At 44.1% G+C, this 18551-nt stretch overlaps 1 protein-coding gene and 1 non-coding gene across 2 annotated transcripts in view; one reads left to right on the top strand and one right to left on the bottom strand.

Annotated features, from left to right (window-relative positions):
- SIRT1 (sirtuin 1) overlaps nt 1-14914 on the bottom strand; it is a 29186-nt gene extending 14272 nt beyond the window's left edge. Inside the window, exons 1-4 of the mRNA XM_062214039.1 lie at nt 14439-14914; nt 12249-12365; nt 8290-8531; nt 5363-5515 (exon numbers count right to left, since the gene is read on the bottom strand). Coding sequence (XP_062070023.1) covers nt 5363-5515; nt 8290-8531; nt 12249-12365; nt 14439-14862 — 936 coding nt within the window. The 5' untranslated portion in view covers nt 14863-14914. The remainder of the gene's footprint in view (nt 1-5362; nt 5516-8289; nt 8532-12248; nt 12366-14438) is intronic.
- LOC133776447 (small nucleolar RNA SNORD77) lies at nt 13451-13516 on the top strand. Its single transcript, XR_009868393.1, has one exon. It is a non-coding gene; the product is annotated as a small nucleolar RNA SNORD77 (small nucleolar RNA).
- Nucleotides 14915-18551: the final 3637 nt, after the last annotated feature.

Genomic DNA, 18551 nt, shown 5'->3' with positions numbered 1-18551 from the left:
CTTGATGAACATTTTATGACCATTAAAAAGTATTCATCTAACAGAACAATATATCAAGTAGCAAACAATGCAAATCTATGGCAATAGTTAAAAGAGCTCAGTTTTACGATAAAAACATATACCCAGCTTTATAATATCCAGCTTATTTTAAAACTAATCTTTAGAGGCCAGCATGTGGCACAGCAGTTTACAGCACTGCCTGCATCCCACATGAGCCTTTCACATTCCAGCCGCTCTACTTCCAATCCAGCTCCCTGCTGAAATTGCAGGGAGTGCACCTGGGAAAGCAACAGAGGCTGGTCTCTGTCACCTACATGGGAGACCCGGAGGGAATTCTGGGCATGTGGCCTTGGCCTGGCCCAGCCCTGGCTATCGCAGCCATTTGGGTGAGTGAACCAGCAGATGGAAGAATGATCTCCCCCTCCTTACCATGTCTCCAACTTCGCCTTTCAAACAATTCAATCTCTAAAAAAATATTTAAAAGAACTAATCTTTATATGTTTGCACACTATAAATTACTGAATGGAGATTCATTTTTGGAATTAATAAAAACTCACTTCATATTTCTCCTTTAACTTGATCTTGGATTTTAATCACTTCAGGTTTTTAATCACTTCACAGAATTCAATATAGGATATCAACAACATTGTTTTTAAAAAAGGAAGAGGGTATTTTACACATCCTAACTTAGTTTCACCTTCACTTTTTATCATCAGTGAATTATTTTAGGCTCCCATGAACCATGACCACAACTCACTACAAGATTAAATGCTCCTGCCGGCGCCACAACTCAATAGGCTAATCCTCGGCCTGCAGCGCCGGCACACTGGGTTCTAGTCCCTGTTGGGGCGCCGGATTCTGTCCCGGTTGCCCCTCTTCCAGGCCAGCTCTCTGCTGTGGCCAGGGTGTACAGTGGAGGATGGCCCAAGTGCTTGGGCCCTGCACCCCATGGGAGACCAAGATAAGCACCTGGCTCCTGCCTTCGGATCAGCGCGGTATGCCGGCCGCAGCGCGCCAGCCGCGGTGGCCATTGTAGGGTAAACCAACGGCAAAAGGAAGACCTTTCTGTCTGTCTCTCTCACTGTCCACTCTGCCTGTCAAAAAAAAAAAAAAAAAAAGATTAAATGCTCCTTACCATGCAGAAGGGTAAGAATATGGCCACGGAGCTTTGAACCTGGCTTTAACTGTTCTTACAGAAAAGCATCCCATGTAGTACCACAGCATAGAACACTTAATATACTGGTGTTCCAACAGTGAGCAATTTTGCCGGGGTCATCTGGCTATCAAGACTGGGGGTAGGGATGTTAATGACATTTACTGGGTAGAGGAGGCTGAAGAGGCTGCTAAAAATGTATGCAATACACAGGAAAGCTCTCTACAGCAAAGAATTATGCAACCCAAAATGGCAGTAGTGCCAGAGTTGTAACTTTTCTAATGAACCAGTAACCTTTTTAACACAGCTTCCCATTACACTTCACAGCGTAAGTAAAATCTTAGCTTTTCAATAACTATATACAACCAGTGGCTAGATATATAATATAGAAGTTCCCCTTTCCCCTCTAATATTTCACAGTATCTTCTTTTCATATTAAATTTCATTTTATATTCATGTATTTCGTATTAAATTCACTTTGTCTCATAACTAGCAAAAATCAAACAATTCTACTGAACTTTCTGTCTAGTACCATGACAAGTTGAAAAGTTTAGGTTAATCTATGAATACTTTATTCTTAGAATATTTAGGAATTTAGTGAAGTATAACTATATATAGTCATATACCCACATCATCCTCCATTTTTGGGTACTATCCCACTTTATCCTTATTAATGTCTATGCTTTTTTGTTATTAATTAATTTCTAAATCCAAATTAACTCATGTTGTCTCTCCTACCCAGTATTACTTATTATTATTATTTTTTTTGACAGGTAGAGTTAGACAGTGAGAGAGAGAGAGACAGAGAGAAAGGTCTTCCTTTTTCCGTTGGTTTACCCCCAAAATGGCCGCTACAGCTGGTGTGCTGCGCCGATCTGAAGCCAGAAGCCAGGTGCCTCCTCCTGGTCTCCCATGCAGGTGCAGGGCCCAAGCACTTGGGCCACCCTCCACTGCTTTCCCGGGCCATAGCAGAGAGCTGGACTAGAAGAGGAGCAATCGGGACTAGAACCCGGAGTACCAGCGCCGCAAACGGAGGATTAGCCAAGTGAGCCGCGGCGCCGGCCCAGTATTACTATTTTTAAGTCCTATCTCTGTAGCTAGAAGCTTTCTTTTAGTCAGTTCCTAATGAGAATAAAGTACTGACAATTATATAAGTAACAATGATAAAGGTTAATTTAATTTAGCTTAGTAAGCTAAAACTCTGAAGAGCAACCAAGCAAAATTAAATTTATATAATTAGAATTAGAAGAGGTTGTACTGTATTTTTACTTTCATAGACAAAAAACGCTGCCCCCCCAACCTTTTCTCTCCTAGGCAATATATAACCTGTATACAGTGGTGAAGAACCACGTTAACACATTATTATAGTGTTTTTTCTATAGTAATTATATATTTTATTTTCTCATAAGCAGTCTAGATTTTCATTAAATGCATTTAAAGAGTTTCACAATTCTCTATCAGAATAATTAAAAAATAGCATACGTATCAGATTAATTATGAACTGCTTCTATAAATTAGTTTAAGCTGACAAGCAAATGTGGTTGGTAAGTTAGCTAGGTTTAAAATCCTTATCTTTCTATTCTCAGTTGCTGTGTGTGTGTGTGTGTACACCTATGTATATAAAAAGACTGCTACCAAAAGAAAATTGTCGATTTAAATATTTAACTGCACTTTACAACTTTACTAGGCAATTTAAGTTTCTCTACTCTAGTAAACCAACAGTGATAAAAAAGGTGACAAATGTTAATGACAACATACTTTCTCAAATTTATCTTCTCAAAACAATTTATTAGCAAAAATCCTGTAAACACTACATAAATGCATTAATGAGCCAAGCTTTTATAATCAGACACAAGATCGAAGTAATTTCTAGTTACTTACTGGTTTTCTCAAAGTGTCAATGTCTGCTAACAAGGTCAATGTCCTAGGTCCAATTTAAGAAACCTGCAGGGGCTGGCAATGTGGTGCAGTGGGTTAATCCTCCACCTGCAGTGCTAGTATCCCATATGGATACCAGTTCTAGTCCTAGCTGCTCCTCTTCCGATCCAGCTCTCTGCTATGGCCTAGGAAAGCAGTAGAAAACAGCCAGTGCTTGGGCCCCTGTGCCCATGTGGGAGACCTGAAAGAAGCTCCTTGCTCTTGGCTTCAGATTGGCCCAGCTCCAGCCACTGCAACTACTTGAGGAGTGAACCAGCAGATGCAAGACTTCTCTATGTCTTTCCCTCTCTGTCTGCAATTGTACTTCTCAAATAAATAAAATATTTAAAAATAAATAAATAAAAATATAAAAAGAAACTTATAATTATTAAGTAGTATTTCATTGTTCTTCAAAGTCATACAATAGTATAGTACCACTACTACTAGTAGGCTAAAAAAAAAAAAAACAACTCACTGATCCATAATTCTGTAAATAAAAATAAAAAAAAATTCTACCATATCCAGGCACAAGCAAAGGATCTGCTCTAAAGGCTAGAATGAAGATGACCGTCTATTGCTGATACACGAAGTAAAAAGCTCAAAATTTTTATTAAGATTCAAGTTATTTGTTGGAAAAATTCAGCCTGACAACTTCTCAAATTCAGCTTTCAAATTACTGACTATGGCATATTCAAGGGGTGGGTGTTTGGCCAAGTGGCTAAATCACCATCTCCCACATCAGAGTGCCTGGTTCGGGTTCTGGTTCCTCCACTTCCCAGCAAGTTTCCCAGTTAACGGACACCCTAGGAAGCATCACATGATGAACAGTTCAAGAGAGTGGGTCCTTAATAGTCATCTAGGAGACATGGACTGAGTTCTAGGTTCCTGGTGTCAGCCTGAGCCAGCCCTGGCTTTTCTGGGCATTTGAGGAACGAACTAATAGATGGGATATCTGTCTCTGTCTCTCTTTTTTCAAATAAAATAAAAATCAAATCATATTCAAGATTTTTTAGTGATTTTTCCATTTAGCCATTTTATACTTGAATGAAACAAAATTATATTTCCTTAAGGTAGTCACCAACTTTAATGCGGACGCTAGAGGATAGCAGTGATGGCTCAGGTGACTGGGTTCCTGTCACCCATGTAGGGGAGCTGGTTTACGGTCCCAGCTCCTGGCTCTAACAGTTGTGGGCATTTGGGGAATGAACAAGTAGATGAGAAAAAATATTTTTTTAAATAAACTTTAAAATTCAGGTTCACTAATTTCTGGATTCACTAAAAAATAGTCACTAACACAAAAGACCCTTTCACGTATGAGAAAGTTTCAAAAGATTCATGAAAAATGAAAAAACAAAGCATGGATTTCAATTTTTTTTTTTTACATCAAAATAAGTTTTGTCTTTTAGTTCAATTTTCCACGAACTTTTTGAAGCCCCCATATACTTGCAGTTTAATAGTAATAATTTTACAATTTATTTTCAGAAGACATTGTGAAGTTTTCTAACGATTTGGCATGGTATAATGCATTATTAAATCCATATTCTACAGCAGAGCTGTGCGACTGATATATAATGTGAGCTCTGTATTTTTAATTTTCTAGTAACCACATTAAAGTGAAAATTTCAAATTTTTATTTAACCTAGTATCACTAGTACTATCATTTCCACATATAATCAATACTTCTTAGTATTTCATAAAATGTATTTGATTGTCTATCCATACTAGGTCTCTACAATCTTGTTGTCTTCCACAATCACATTTCATTTCAACATTTCTAATACTCAGCAGCCACATGTGGCCAGTGGCTTCTCGAATGGACACAACAATGAGACTCCAGAGACTTCAAAGTGGAATAAGGTGCATCTGCAATCTGCTGACAAAAATGCATCCTAAGTATCTTCCCCACTCCCAATGACTAAGAATTTTTCAAGAAAATCCTCACAGGTTGTCAGATTTTAACCTATCACAAAACATACCAAAAATGGTAACTTTATGAACTTACAAAATACTAAAAATGAAAACAGTTATTACCTTTACATGGCCTACAAACCTTTAACAAAAAGGCAGGCAAAAAAAGACCATAACTGAAGTACAAACTTAAAAAATACGAACTGTCTCTGAAAATACGTCCAATCCTGTAACAAAAATTCTGACATTACATAATAAAGAGATCTTACTCCACCACGGCAGCACCCAGTCTTCTAGACAAGAAATGTAAGTTTAAGACAACTTAGGAGCAAAATACTGTCTCATGAGAGGAGGCCAAAGAACAACTAGAAGAGTTCATAGTACCTTTGCAAACTTGAAGAATGGCCGAGGATCTTTTCTGAAATATTCAATATCAAACATTGCTTGAGGATCTGGAAGATCTGGGAAGTCTACTGCAAGGCGAGCATATATACCATCTCTTGACCTGAAGTCAGGTATTCCACATGAAACAGACACCTGAAACATGGATGGCATAATCTGTGTAATTAAATCTCCTACCTTTATGATTACTAGTTCTCTCACCATACAATCAGGGAAGAATTGAAACAAAATTCTAGTTTCAGATTCCTTTTGGGGAACAGAAGCAGAAATACTACCCTAATTTAAAATGATAAAATACCTAAATAAATGAATATAATTAAAACCACCACATATTCTATTTTTAAGGGAGATAAGGAATTTTAAGTTGAGCTAATTAATTTTTTAGTTGAGTGATTAATGGTTAAAGAAACTGGAATCTGAGGAGAATAAATCACTTTTGAAAAGTAATTTAACTTGGCCAGAGCCGCAGCTCACTTGGCTAATCCTCCACCTGTGGCGCCGGCACCCAGGGTTCTAGTCCCGGTTGGGGCACCGGATTCTGTCCCGGTTGCTCCTCTTCCAGTCCAGCTCTCTGCTGTGGCCCAGGAAGGCAGTGGAGGATGGCCCAAGTGCTTGGGCCCTGCACCCACATGGGAGACCAGGAGGAGGCACCTAGCTTCTGGCTTTGGATCGGTGCAGCGTGCTGGCCATGGTGGCCATTTGGGGGGTGAACCAATGGAAGGAAGACCTTTCTGTTTCTAACTCTGCCTATCAAAAAAAAAAAAAAAAAAAAGTAATTCAACCAGAAACCAGGAAAGAATTTCTATCAGAAAATTATTTCCAAAGAAAGTTGTCCTACAGTCAATGTTCTGTCTTCAAGAATACCAAATTCTGTTTTCTTTAAAATCTATGTTATAGGGCCCAGTTATGGCGCATTGGGTTTAGCCATGGCCTGCAAATCCCCACATCAGCATGCCGGTTCGTCTTAGCTGGTCAGTTTCTAACCCAGCTTCCTTGCTAACTTGTCTGGGAAAGCAGTGAAAGACTGCCCAATTACTTGGGACTCTGCCACCCATGTGGGAGACAGGGATAGAGTTCCTGGCTTTGGGCTGGTTCAGTCCTGGCTTATAGTGGGCCACTGGGAAACTGAACCACCAGATAGAAGATTTCTCTCTCTCTCTCTCTCTGTTGCTCTGCATTTCAAATAGTAAACAAATCTTGAAAATAAGATAAAAACTATGTTATAGGGGTGGGGATTGGGCCCATTGGTTAAAACAGTGGGTTGGGATCCCCTATCCCATTCTGCAGTGCCTGAATTCAAGTACAGGTTCCACTCCTGATCCCAGTTTCCTACTGATACAGATGCTGAGGACACTGATGATCACTAATGGGTTTCCTACCAATCACTTCAGAGACCCAGACTGAGTTCCTGCTGGGGTAATCTGAGGAATGAACCAGTGAATAGGAGCTATCTCAATACACATTTTTAAAATAAATAGAAACCATGTTAGCTAATTTTAATGCTTAATTTTTAAAACCAGATTTAGATACTAAACTTTTTCTACAAATAAGCTCTGACATTTCAAGAAGAGATTTCAGAAGTTCTCATTTCACAAATTATCAGTTAACTCCACTCTGATCCCAAATTAAAACATCTGTAAGCAAAATATTTACTATTCTTAATGATCATTTAAAATGAACTAACACCCCAACTAAAAAGGTAAGGAAAAAAATGACTGAATTTTCCTCTATCAGATGTCCTAGATTCTAGCATATAATACCAGTATACCCTGTTTTCCACACACAATACCAACAGGTGGGTCAAATGAAAAATGCCGGAAGCCAACACTGTGGCATAGTGGGTAAAGCTGCCACCTGACACCGGTACCCTATATGGGTGCCAGTTATGTCCTGGCTGCCGCACTTCAGATCCAGCTCCCAGCTAACGGCCTGAGAAAGCAGCCTTGGGCCCCTGCCATGCACATGGGAGACCCAGAGGAAGCTCCTGGCTTCTGGCTGTGGCATGACCCAGCCCCAGCCCCAGCCATCGCAGCCACTTGTGAGTGAACCAGTGGACAGACAATTGTACACTCTCTCTCCTCTTTCTGTGTAACTCTTTTTTTTTTTGACAGGCAGAGTGGACAGTGAGAGAAACAGAGAGAAAGGTCTTCCTTTATCGTTGGTTTGCCCTCCAATGGCCGCTGCGGCCGGCGCGCCACGCTGATCCAAAGCCAGGAGCCAGGTGCTTCTCTTGGTCTCCCATGCAGGTGCAGGGCCCAAGCACTTGGGCCATCCTCCACTGCCTTCCTGGGCCACAGCAGAGAACTGGACTGGAAGAGGGGCAACCGGTACAGAATCCGGCGCCCCGACTGGGACTAGAACCCGGTGTGCCGGCGCCACAGGCGGAGGATTAGCCTAGTGAGCCGCGGTGCCAGCTCCTGTGTAACTCTTTCAAATAAATAACTCAAAAAAAAAGTCAAGTGATCACAATCATTGCATCTAAATTTAAAATGCACAGGAAGAACCTGTTCTCCTAACACTAACTTCTTCACTTATGAATATCAATTAGGTTTCTAGTTTCTTCAAGAAGACTAAACAAATACCCAGTTTCTTCATCAGACCCTGACATACCTTAGCAAGCACAATAATAATTTGCAGCATCTCCTTTAGTGATATGTTTACTGGTTAAAATCTTGTCTTAACTCTACTTACCTAACTGTGATAATAAATAGAAGCAAATATTTAAGGCTGTTGGAGAAATTTTTTAAAAAATTCAGCCAAGTTAACACTAATGTTTTTGGCAGTTTCCAAACATCCACTATGTCATGATAAATTCTTCTAAACCAGGAAAATGTGTCTTAATTGGAAAAGGCCTAAGAAAAACATATACCACCTTCCCCTTCCACTGGTGTTTTATACACCTTACATACCCCAGCTCCAGTTAGAACTATTACTTTTTTGCACTCTTGCAGTAATTTCACGGCATCTTCAATTGTATTAATATCTTTTCTTTTTTTCCTTTTTGGTGGTTCTGAAAGGATATTAACAACAATCTGCCACAGTGTCATATCATCCAGTTCAGGCGGAGGAATTGTTTCTGGTAGTAAATCTTTAAGAATTGTTCGAGGATCTGTGCCAATCATGAGATGCTGCTGAACAAAAGTATATGGACCTATATGAAGGGGAAAAAAAAAGACTCAGATCAAATTCACTTCCAAGTCAATGAAAATTTCATGACCTGTTACTCTATAAAGTTTTTTTGCAAAATAAACAAATGCAATTTAAGTTATTTCATTCTCAGGACAACTTCAGAGTTAATGCTAAGACTAAGTAAATTAGAGAGATCTAATCAAGACCTGGGAACGCTCTCCCTAGAGCTATAAGTATACAGTTTGAGTCAAACCACCTAAGCTCTCAAGCTTAAAATCTAGAAACATACATGATAATTTAAAACAAAAGTTGTTTACACAAGAGTTCCATAAATCAATAAAGAAAAGATGATAACAGCCCTGGAAGTTTATATTATTTACCACTAAGGACATAAGAGAAAAAAGTAAACATAACTAGCATTTTTAAAATTTATCCAGTAATAATCTTCAATCTGATCTTTTCAAGTTTTATTTATTTGAAAAACAGAGCAACAGACACACACACAGACACAAACACACACACCTCTTCCATCAGCTAATTTACTTCCCAAATGCCTGCAACAGAGTTGGGCTAGGCCAAAGCTAGGAGTCAGGAACTCCATCCTGGTCTCCTATGTGGGTGGCAAGAACCCAAGTACTTGAAAATCACCTGCTGCCTCCCACAGCGCACACTGACAGGAAGCTGTATAGGAAGTAGAAGAAGCACTTGAACCTAGGAACTCCAGTAAAGGAATGCAAGCATCCCAAAGCAGCAGCTAAACCATTGTGCCAGGATACCCATCCTTTAATTTGATCTCTTTTAAAAATTTATTTATTTGAAAAGCAGAAAGTGACAAAGAAAGAGATTTTCCGTTTGCTAGGTCACTCCTCTAAAGGCCCACCACAGCCTGGGCTGGGCCAGGCCAAAGGCAGCACTCCATTCAGGTCTCCCATATGAGTACTTGGGACATCTGCTGCCTTCCCAGGAACATTAAGAAGAAGCTGGATTGAAGTGGAGTGCCTGGGTCTCAAACTGGCATTCAGATATGGAATGCTGGCTGGCTGGGATGCCAGCTGACAATGCAAGTGGCAGCTTAACTCACTGAGCCACAACGGCAGCCTCTGATTTTGATGATTTTTTTCTTTTTTGAAGATTAATGTATTCTAAAGGCAGAGTTACAGAGAGGCAGAGAGAAAGAGAGATTTGTCTTCCATCGCTGGTTCACTCCCTAAATGGCCGCAACAGTTGGAGCTAGGCTGCTCCGAAACCAGGAGCTGCTTCTGGGTCTCCTACATGAGTGCAGAGGCCAAAGTACTTGGGCCATTTGCTACTGCTTTCCCAGGCCATAGCAGAGCAGCATCAGAAGTGGAACAGCTGGGACTAGAACTGGTACCCATATGAGATGCCAGCACTGCAGGCGGCAGTTTTACCCACTACACCACAGCACTGGCCCCTGAATTTGACCTTAACATGGTACATATAATGCTGATGTTCTGAACATTAATCACGTTCCTTTACCCCAAAGTTATTCAGATCAGTTTCCTAGCTTAAAAAGCAAAAAATATTACAGACACTAAAGAGGAACTAACTTATCATCAACATGTTTGAAAAGAGTCAAGGCCAGAGGCTGGTGTTGCGGAGCAGCAGGTTAAGCCACCATCCCAACATCAGGGTACCAGTGGTTCCACTTCAAATATAGCTTCCTGCTGAAGAGCCTGGGAAGGCAGCATTGGGGCCCTGCCACCCATGTAGGAGATTGAGTTCCTGCCTCCTCTCTTTGACCTGGCTCAGCCTTGGTTGTCTCAGTCATATGAAGAATGACCCAGTAGGTAGAAGGTCTGTCTCCCTTCTTTCTTTGTCCCTCTGCCTTTCAAATAAACAAATAAATAAATGCTTAAAAAAGTCAAACCATTTAAAAAAATGACAGCACAAGAAAAAGATCACTTTCAAGATGACTATACAATACCTTTGATATAAAAATCTGAAAATATTCGCTACTTCAAAATACTTTGCTATCTCATTCATATATTAAATAAAATATTTAGCATAAAACTATATCAACTACTAACAAGTAATATAGAAGTCAGTTAAAAATCCCTGCCCTCATGGAGCTTATCCAACATACAAAACAGCACAATTAAAGACATACAACAGAGTTTTAAGAAGTTGAAAGTGTTGGTGCCATCACTGTGGTGTAGTGGGTTAAAGTCCCAGCCTGCAGCGCCAGCATACACATATGGGTGCCCAGTTCAAGTCCCAACAGCTTCACTTCTGATCCAGCTCCCTGCTAATAAGCCTGGGAAGGCAGTGGAAGAAAGCCCAAGTGTGTGGGCCCCTGCACCCACACAGGAGATCCGAAGAAGCTCCTGACTCCCAGATTCAGATCAGCCTGGCTCCAGCCATTTGGAGAGTGAACCAGCAGATGGAAGACCTCTCTCTCTCACTCTTTCAAATACATAAAATAAACCTTAAAAAAAAAAAAAAAAGTTCAAAGTGTTAAGAAAAAAAATTCATATATACAAAGAGATATGAAATGAGGGAGGAAGACAATCTCCCCAGAACAAGAACATTCCACAAGAATAGTACAAGTGAAAAGAACTGGAAGAAAAAATAATCTGGCTGGCTGAGAAACAACAGAAGCCAGCTTTCATGGGCCAGAGCTGTTTAATAAAGAATTGTGGGGAAGGAATGGGGAAAGGTTGATTAGCAGCTACTAAGCTACAGTTAGGAGTAAGAAGTTCTGGTGTTTATTGCATAGCACAGTGACAATAAATACTGAAAATGCATTGTGGGGGGGCCAGCGCTGTGGCATAGTGGGTAAAGCTGCCGCCTGCCATGCCGGCATCCCATATGGGCACTGGTTCAAGTCCTGGCTGCTCCACTTCTGATCCAGCTCTCTGCTGTGGCCTGGGAGAGCAGTGGAAGATGGCCCAAGTCCTTGGGCCCCTGCACCCATGTGGGAGACCCAGAGAAGCTCCTGGCTCCGGATCGGCACAGCTCCGGTTGTTGTGGCCATCTGGGGAGTGAACCAGCGGATGGAAGACCTCTCTCTGTCTCTGTGTAACTCTGACTTTCAAGTAAGTAAATAAGTCTTTAAAAAAAAAGAAAATGCACTGTGTGTTTTATTTAATTTTTAAAAATTATGTTATTTAAAAAGGCGGAGTGAAAGCACAAGAGCAAGAAAGCGGATGTGAGTGAGAGCTCCCCTCTGCCGTTTCAGTCCCCAAACAGCCACATAGCTGGGCTGGGCCATGCTGAAGCCAGGAGTCAAGAACCCAATCCAAGTCTTTTACAGGGGTAGCAGGAACCCAGCCACTGGAACCACTATCCACCAACCCCAACGTTGTCCATTAGCAAGAAGCTGGAATCAGCAGCAAAGCAGGACTTCAAAGTAGGCACTCAGATATAGGATCCAGGAGACCCAACTAGCATATTAACCTCTATGCTTACCCCTTTTTATTTCTCTTTAAAAAAAAAAAATACCAAAAAAGATTTTGAATGATTTCACAATAACAAGATGATGTATGAGGAGATAGGGATGTTTACTCTAATTTAGATATTACACAATCTATAATGTTTCAAAACATCAGATGGTACCCCATAAATACGTACAATTTTTGTACTTAAAAAAGAGCACTAGATTTTTTTTAGAAACATAAATTGTTATTAAATCTCTCCATGTACCTAAAAACTTCAATCTATTAAAGGGACAGAGGGGAAAAAAAGGGGGGGAGGGGCGGCGCACAGCTCTGAACCATACCTATCCGCGGCCTTGGAGTCCAGTCACTAGAGCTTGCATGTGAGGCTCTATCGTCGTCATCACTTTCACACGAGTGAAAGCCATTAGTGATAATTTCATCACTGAACAGGAGATTATCTGCAAAAGAAATCAACATTAAGGCTGCTGACAGCCTGCATCTGAAATGCAAGAAGACTCATCAGTGGTCACAAAGCAACCATTTTTTTTGGACAGGCAGAGTGGATAGTGAGAGAGAGAGACAGAGAGAAAGGTCTTCCTTTTTGCCGTTGGTTCACACTCCAATGGCCGCTGCGGCAGGCGCATCTCGCTGATCTGAAGCCAGGAGCCAGGTGCTTCTCCTGGTCTCCCATGCGGGTGCAGGGCCCAAGCACTTGGGCCATCCTCCACTGCCTTCCCGGGCCATAGCAGAGAGCTGGCCCGGAAGAGGGGCAAGCGGGATAGAATCCGGCGTCCCAAGCGGGACTAGAACCCGGTGTGCTGGGGCCGCAAGGTGGAGGATTAGCCTGAAGCAACCATTTGTAATGACTAAATCATTTAACATACATTCTGCATGTGTAAAGCTGGTCAACATTCACAAGAGCAGGTGTCTGATCCTCAAGAGATCCTTTGCAGAATTCAAAGCTTCAGTCTATCAATAATCTGAGTCTTGGCCGACCCGGTGTCTTAACAGGCTAATCCTCCGCCTTGCGGCGTCGGCACACCGGGTTCTAGTCCCGGTCGGGGTGCCGGATTCTGTCCCGGTTGCCCCTCTTCCAGGCAAGCTCTCTGCTATGGCCCGGGAAGGCAGTGGAGGATGGCCCAAGTGCTTGGGCCCTGCACCCGCATGGGAGACCAGGAGAAGCACCTGGCTCCTGGCTTCGGATCAGCGAGATGCGCCTGCCGCAGCGGCCATTGGAGTGTGAACCAACGGCAAAAAGGAAGACCTTTCTCTCTGTCTCTATCTACTCTGCCTGTCCAAAAAAAAAATTAATTTTTTTTTTTTAAATCTGACTCTACTTTTAAAAAAGTCAAAACAGAATAAGCCATAGTCTCTATAGACTGAACTCAGCAATCATACAAGCAATGAAGTACATGCAAGTTGTCAAAATTTACCCACCAACGTTGTGAAAACCAAGGCTGCCTGCACTCTGGGCTTTTATATACTACTAAACATACTTAGCTATTTCTGCATTATCTGTTTCTCCCATTAATTGCGCTTCTAAATACTATGATGGTTCCTTAGTTCAGCAGATTGAATCACAGAGATTTAATATTTGCCAAATTTACCTGGAGGAAGGAATTTTGTTTCTTGAAATCAGGAGCTGTTTCACCTGTGCAGTCCCTGATGTATACACTACACTTTTTTTTTTCCATGTGGCTAAATGCTCCACTGGCTAGTACCGACACAGTACTGACAGACACAGAAACTTCTCAAGTCAAACTATGAAACCCTCAAGGACAAGACATGTACTTCAGGATGTCAAAAACATGTCTAACCTGTTTCAGGATCATATATATTCAGAAGAATCTCATTTAACTTAAAACCACTTAAGAACACGACTCAAAGACAATCTTCATATAAAGCACTCTAAAAGTACTTCATTATGCTGTGCCCACTAAACGCATCACAAAAGACTGCTTTAGAAACTATGCTTTTAGAGTTTGAAGGTTAAGACCTCAAAAAGCCGCTTTGCTCTTTTAAAATTTGTAACTACAAGTTTAAAAGTACAGATCGTCAAATAAATAATAAATAAATTGCACAGGTGTCAGTTTGCACCGGCAACTGCGAAAGGTCGACCAACGGGACAGCCAAAAGTTGCAGACTTTTAAAGTGTCCTGATGAAGGAGGAGGAGAGAGCAAAGTAAGTTCAACGAAAGCAATACTAGGAGAGAGAGAACTTATTTGTAAAGCCAAGGGCGACAGCGTCCACACCCGGCGGCGGCTGCGTCGAACGCCGCAAGGCCGCCGAGAGGGGCCGCGGACCGAGGGACGCCGAGGAGCAAGTCCGCGCACAGCTCCCCACCGCACGGCCGGCAGCCCCGGGGCAGCGCGGCTGAACCGAGGGCCGCCATGGGGAGAGGATCCCGCGAGCCAGCCCGGAACCCCCGGCCCGCCCTAGAGACCCCCCCACCGGACACCAGGAGGGGCCCTGGGAGGAGAAGGAGGGGAGGAGGGGGATGCGCAGTCCCGGCCGCCCGCGCCCTGCGCACCTCTGTACCCAATCCCCGCCGCCGCCTCTTCCTCCTCCTCGCCCTCGTCGTCGTCGTCTTCGTCTTCGCAGAAATCGTCGGCTGGCGGCGGCTCCCGGGGTAGGCCCTGCAGGCCGGGCCCATTGTCTCCTCCGGCCGCTACCACAGCCTGGGCCTCTCGCTCCCCGCCCGTCGCCGTCGCCGCCTCCGCCTCCCGCCACAGCGCCGCCGCCACAGCCGGGCAGCTCCCGGCCGCCGCCGCCGGCACCTCACGCTCGGGGGCCGGCCCGCCGGACTCGCCCGGGCTCCACCCGAGGCCGGGGCCGTCTCTCCGCGGCCTCTTGCGGAGCGGCTCTCCAGCAGGCGGCGAAGCGGCCTCCCTCTCGGCCGCCGCAGCCGACGGGGAGCCGCCGGGCTGAAGGGCGAGCGCCGCCTCGTCCGCCATCTTCCAACTGCCTCTCTGGCCCTCCTTCCTCGCCTCCTCTGCTCCCGCTCGACGCGCGGCACTGGCGCCCCCGCGGCTCCGGCTGCGGGAGATTTAAACCCCGTCACGTGACCTGCCTCCGCCCCCGCCCCCGCCCTCCCGGCGCTCCCGCCACCCACGCGGGCCGAACCACAACACGGCCGGTCACGTGGCGGGCGGAGGCCCGGGCCGGGAGGGAACGCGGCTCGGGCGGCCTGAGGCCCCGCCCCTCGGAGGCGGGCGTGTCGTGCGCGCTCGGAGGCGGCCGCTTTTGAACTTCTGTCAGGACCGTCCGGGAGGCACACGTTTGGGTTCACGGAGTTTCCACAAGCGTACACCTTCTCTGCCTAGCCCTGTCCACGTTCAGCTAAGGGTTAGAGTTGGGCTCCTGAGAGGCGATGGGGACTGAAGAAGCTTCGCTCCTTGAAATCGGCTGGGTAGCCGTTGGGCTTTTGTCAACGGGGAGGAAAGAACAGGGCGCTCTGCCGCCCCCGCGCCGTTCTGACAGCCCTGCTTCAGCTCCTGTGCTTGGCCCTCCCCTTCAGTGATCGGCTGTTTTGCCCTCTCGCCCTCCCTTGTGGGGCGACAGTGTCAGATCCTCAAAGGCGCGTGTGCCCGTCCTAGGTCCTTTGACCTGGGAACTTGGGAGTCAGCCTCTGGGCTTTCGGTCCGTAACTTGTGCTCAAATGTGTGTGCGTTCCTACCTGTGGGCCCCGGTGATTGCGTTGGGTCAAGTCTGGCAGTCAAGAACAAGGCTGGGCCGCTCCCCATCTCTGGGTTTGCTTTACATTTGGGATTCTTGTCTACCGAGCAAGTTAGCCTTTTCTAAATCCAATTTTTCTCGTAATACCTATTTTGCAGGGTTATGAAAATTAAATAAGCTAGCTATATGTAAAGGGTACATAGTATTTCAAAAGCCAGAGTTGCTTCCCCACTGGAAGCTCCACCACATTGCACTTGCCCTGGGAAATTCTGTTACTTTACAGCCTTAACTAAGCACCTATGCTTTGCGTGGCATCTGCCTGCAGCACAGCATTTCTAGCCACTTAACGAACTTCTCCGCGTTCACAGCACACCATTCCTTAAACTGACTATGGGTCCTGGATGTATTGCACCGATACCTGCATGAGCTTAGGCAACCAACTCAAGCTCTGTTGCTTTAGCTTCAAAAAGAACCGAGAAGGCTGGAAACCCATCTTTGAGATATCATTTAGTGGGTTCAAAAATGTTTGCACTTCAAATTAAACAGAATCTCCCCCTTAACAGCCAGTCACTTCCTTCCATTTTTGAAAGTAAACATCCCTCAAGTAAGAAGCCTTAAGACCATCGTTGTCTGCTGGCTCCGCGGCTCACTAGGCTAATCCTCCGCCTGCGGCGCCGGCACCCCGGATTCTATCCCGGTTGCCCCTCTTCCAGGCCAGCTCTCTGCTGTGGCCCAGGAGTGCGGTGGAGGATGGCCCAAGTGCATGTGCCCTGCACCGGCATGGGAGACCAGGAGGAAGCACCTGGCTCCTGGCTTCGGATGGGTGCAGAGCGGCCATTTGGGGTGGGGTGGGGATGAACCAACGGAAGGAAGACCTTTCTCTCTCTCTCACTGTCTAAACTCCGCCTGACCCAAAAAAAAAAAAAATCGTTGTCGAGTCACCCAAATTGATTCCCTCTAACCAAGCAAATGAAATATTTCACAAGGTCATCCTAAACCACAGTGGTAAAATATAACAAATGAAATATTGGAAGCCAATATCCCATCGAAACAGAAAACTCCCACCTCTTTTGAAAAAAAAATCTATAATCTTAACGTCTTGTACATTTTTCATTTATTTGTTCATTTATATTTATTGTATACTTGTGTTGTTTAAGAATTCTATCAATGTTATGTTTGCAATATGGTTGTTAGTATGCTGAAATATCAGAAACATGGTATGCATGCAGGTGGGATAAATGAGAACAGAAATTACATTAAAGGACAGAAACAAACTCCCAATTCGACGTCTGATCCACCAGTGGTTGTGAACTGCTTTCCTGAATCTCAAGTCATTTTCTGTTTCTAATGGCCTGCGAGTTCATATTCAGAGCTCCACTTCCCTGGAATTCTTTCTAGCATTAGTGTATGCTACACTGAGCTCTTCACGTTGCAGATTCTTTTTTTAAATGAAACACCAAGTTCTCAAAATGATCTCCAACCTGCACGGTGCAAGATATGGGTCGAGGTGTATGATAAAGTGCTACATGGGAAAAAATAAAAGAGGATGTGTGGAAGGGAGACCCTATGTACCTAGTTGCTTATAGATGTACAAAATAACTCTGAAAGGACTTTTTTTTTTTTTAAAGTTTTTAAGCTTTTTATTCAGTGGGAGAAATGCATAGGTGAGTGAGGGCCCTACCTAAGAAAGAAAGAGAAATCTGGATTCATACTGAGTAGTGGGAGCCAGTCACCTGGGGGAGCTTGCAGGCCAGAAAGCATGGGGCAGAAAGCCCCAGAGGCATTGGGCAGCAAAGGGATCCAGGGCAAAAGGCAAAAAGGGCTGGGCCCACCATGGTTCAGGCCTTTAATCCACTTCCAAAGGGGAGTGGTTAATTAGCCTGATTGGCAGGTGGGCACACAGGTATGGTCAGGTAGGGGCATGAGGTCACACAGGGGGCATGGTGAAGGCATGGTCTTCCAGCTCACAAACCTGATCAATTTTAGTCTGTATGCCTTCCTACAACATTACCCCCTCAGAGACTCTATTCCCTTAAACTAAGGGATGTTGAAGGATGTAGAATCATCAGATCTTCTATAGCTGCTTCCTGCTTATGAGGAGCGCAGTGCAGGCCCTGCCTGTCTTGGGTCTGGAAGTCTCTGGTTTTTTTTTTGTTTGTTTGTTTGTTTGTTTGTTTTAAGATTTACTTATTTGAGAGGTAGAGTTACAGACAGTGAGAGGGAGAGACAGAGAGAAAGGTCTTCCTTCCATTGGTTCACTCCCCAAATGGCCACAACATCTGGAGCTGTGCCGATCCGAAGCCAGGAGCTTCTTTCTGGTCTCCCATGTGGGTGCACAGGCCCAAGGACTTGTGCCATCCTCTACTGCTTTCCCAGGCCACAGCAGAGAGCTGGATTGGAAGAGAAGCAGCCAGGACTCGAACCAGTACCCACATGGGATGCCAGTGCCACGGGTGGAGAATTAACCTACTGCACCATGGCACCAGCCCCTCAGCCTATCTTATCTAACAAATTCGTTTTGTGAGCTAGAGCAGTCTCAGTTACCACCAATGTCTGTGTCTCTTGCATGGTCAGTTATTCCTAGAAGTTGTTGAGTTCTGAAACATGTAAGTTTGTTAATTAGCATAAGCAAAACTGGAACAAGACCATTTGTAAGTGGAGTGCCCCTCAAGATGAAAAGAACATATCTTACAGATTCCCAGATAGTGGGTGGTGATAGATTATAAACCCATTGAGCTCGAGCATAGAGAATTATAATAGAATAACCCATTAGGAGTTTTATTATCAACAACAGTTCCCAGAGAGAATCAAAAGAGGCAAGTATAGCATGTCTGCCTTAAGGTGCAACAGTGTTGATGTAATGAAGGCAAAGGCTTTACTTATCTTTTGCTTTTGAAGAAATACTCAAGGTCTCTGGTAGGCTTACAGGAATAATGAGGCATGTCTTTTGAGTTCACCTGTGAAGATT

This window comes from Lepus europaeus, chromosome 17 (genome assembly GCF_033115175.1).
Source record: "Lepus europaeus isolate LE1 chromosome 17, mLepTim1.pri, whole genome shotgun sequence".
NCBI classification, from domain to species: Eukaryota; Metazoa; Chordata; class Mammalia; order Lagomorpha; family Leporidae; genus Lepus; species Lepus europaeus.
The sequence above is the reverse complement of the archived record's forward strand: the minus strand, read 5'-3'. Positions and strand labels throughout refer to the sequence as shown.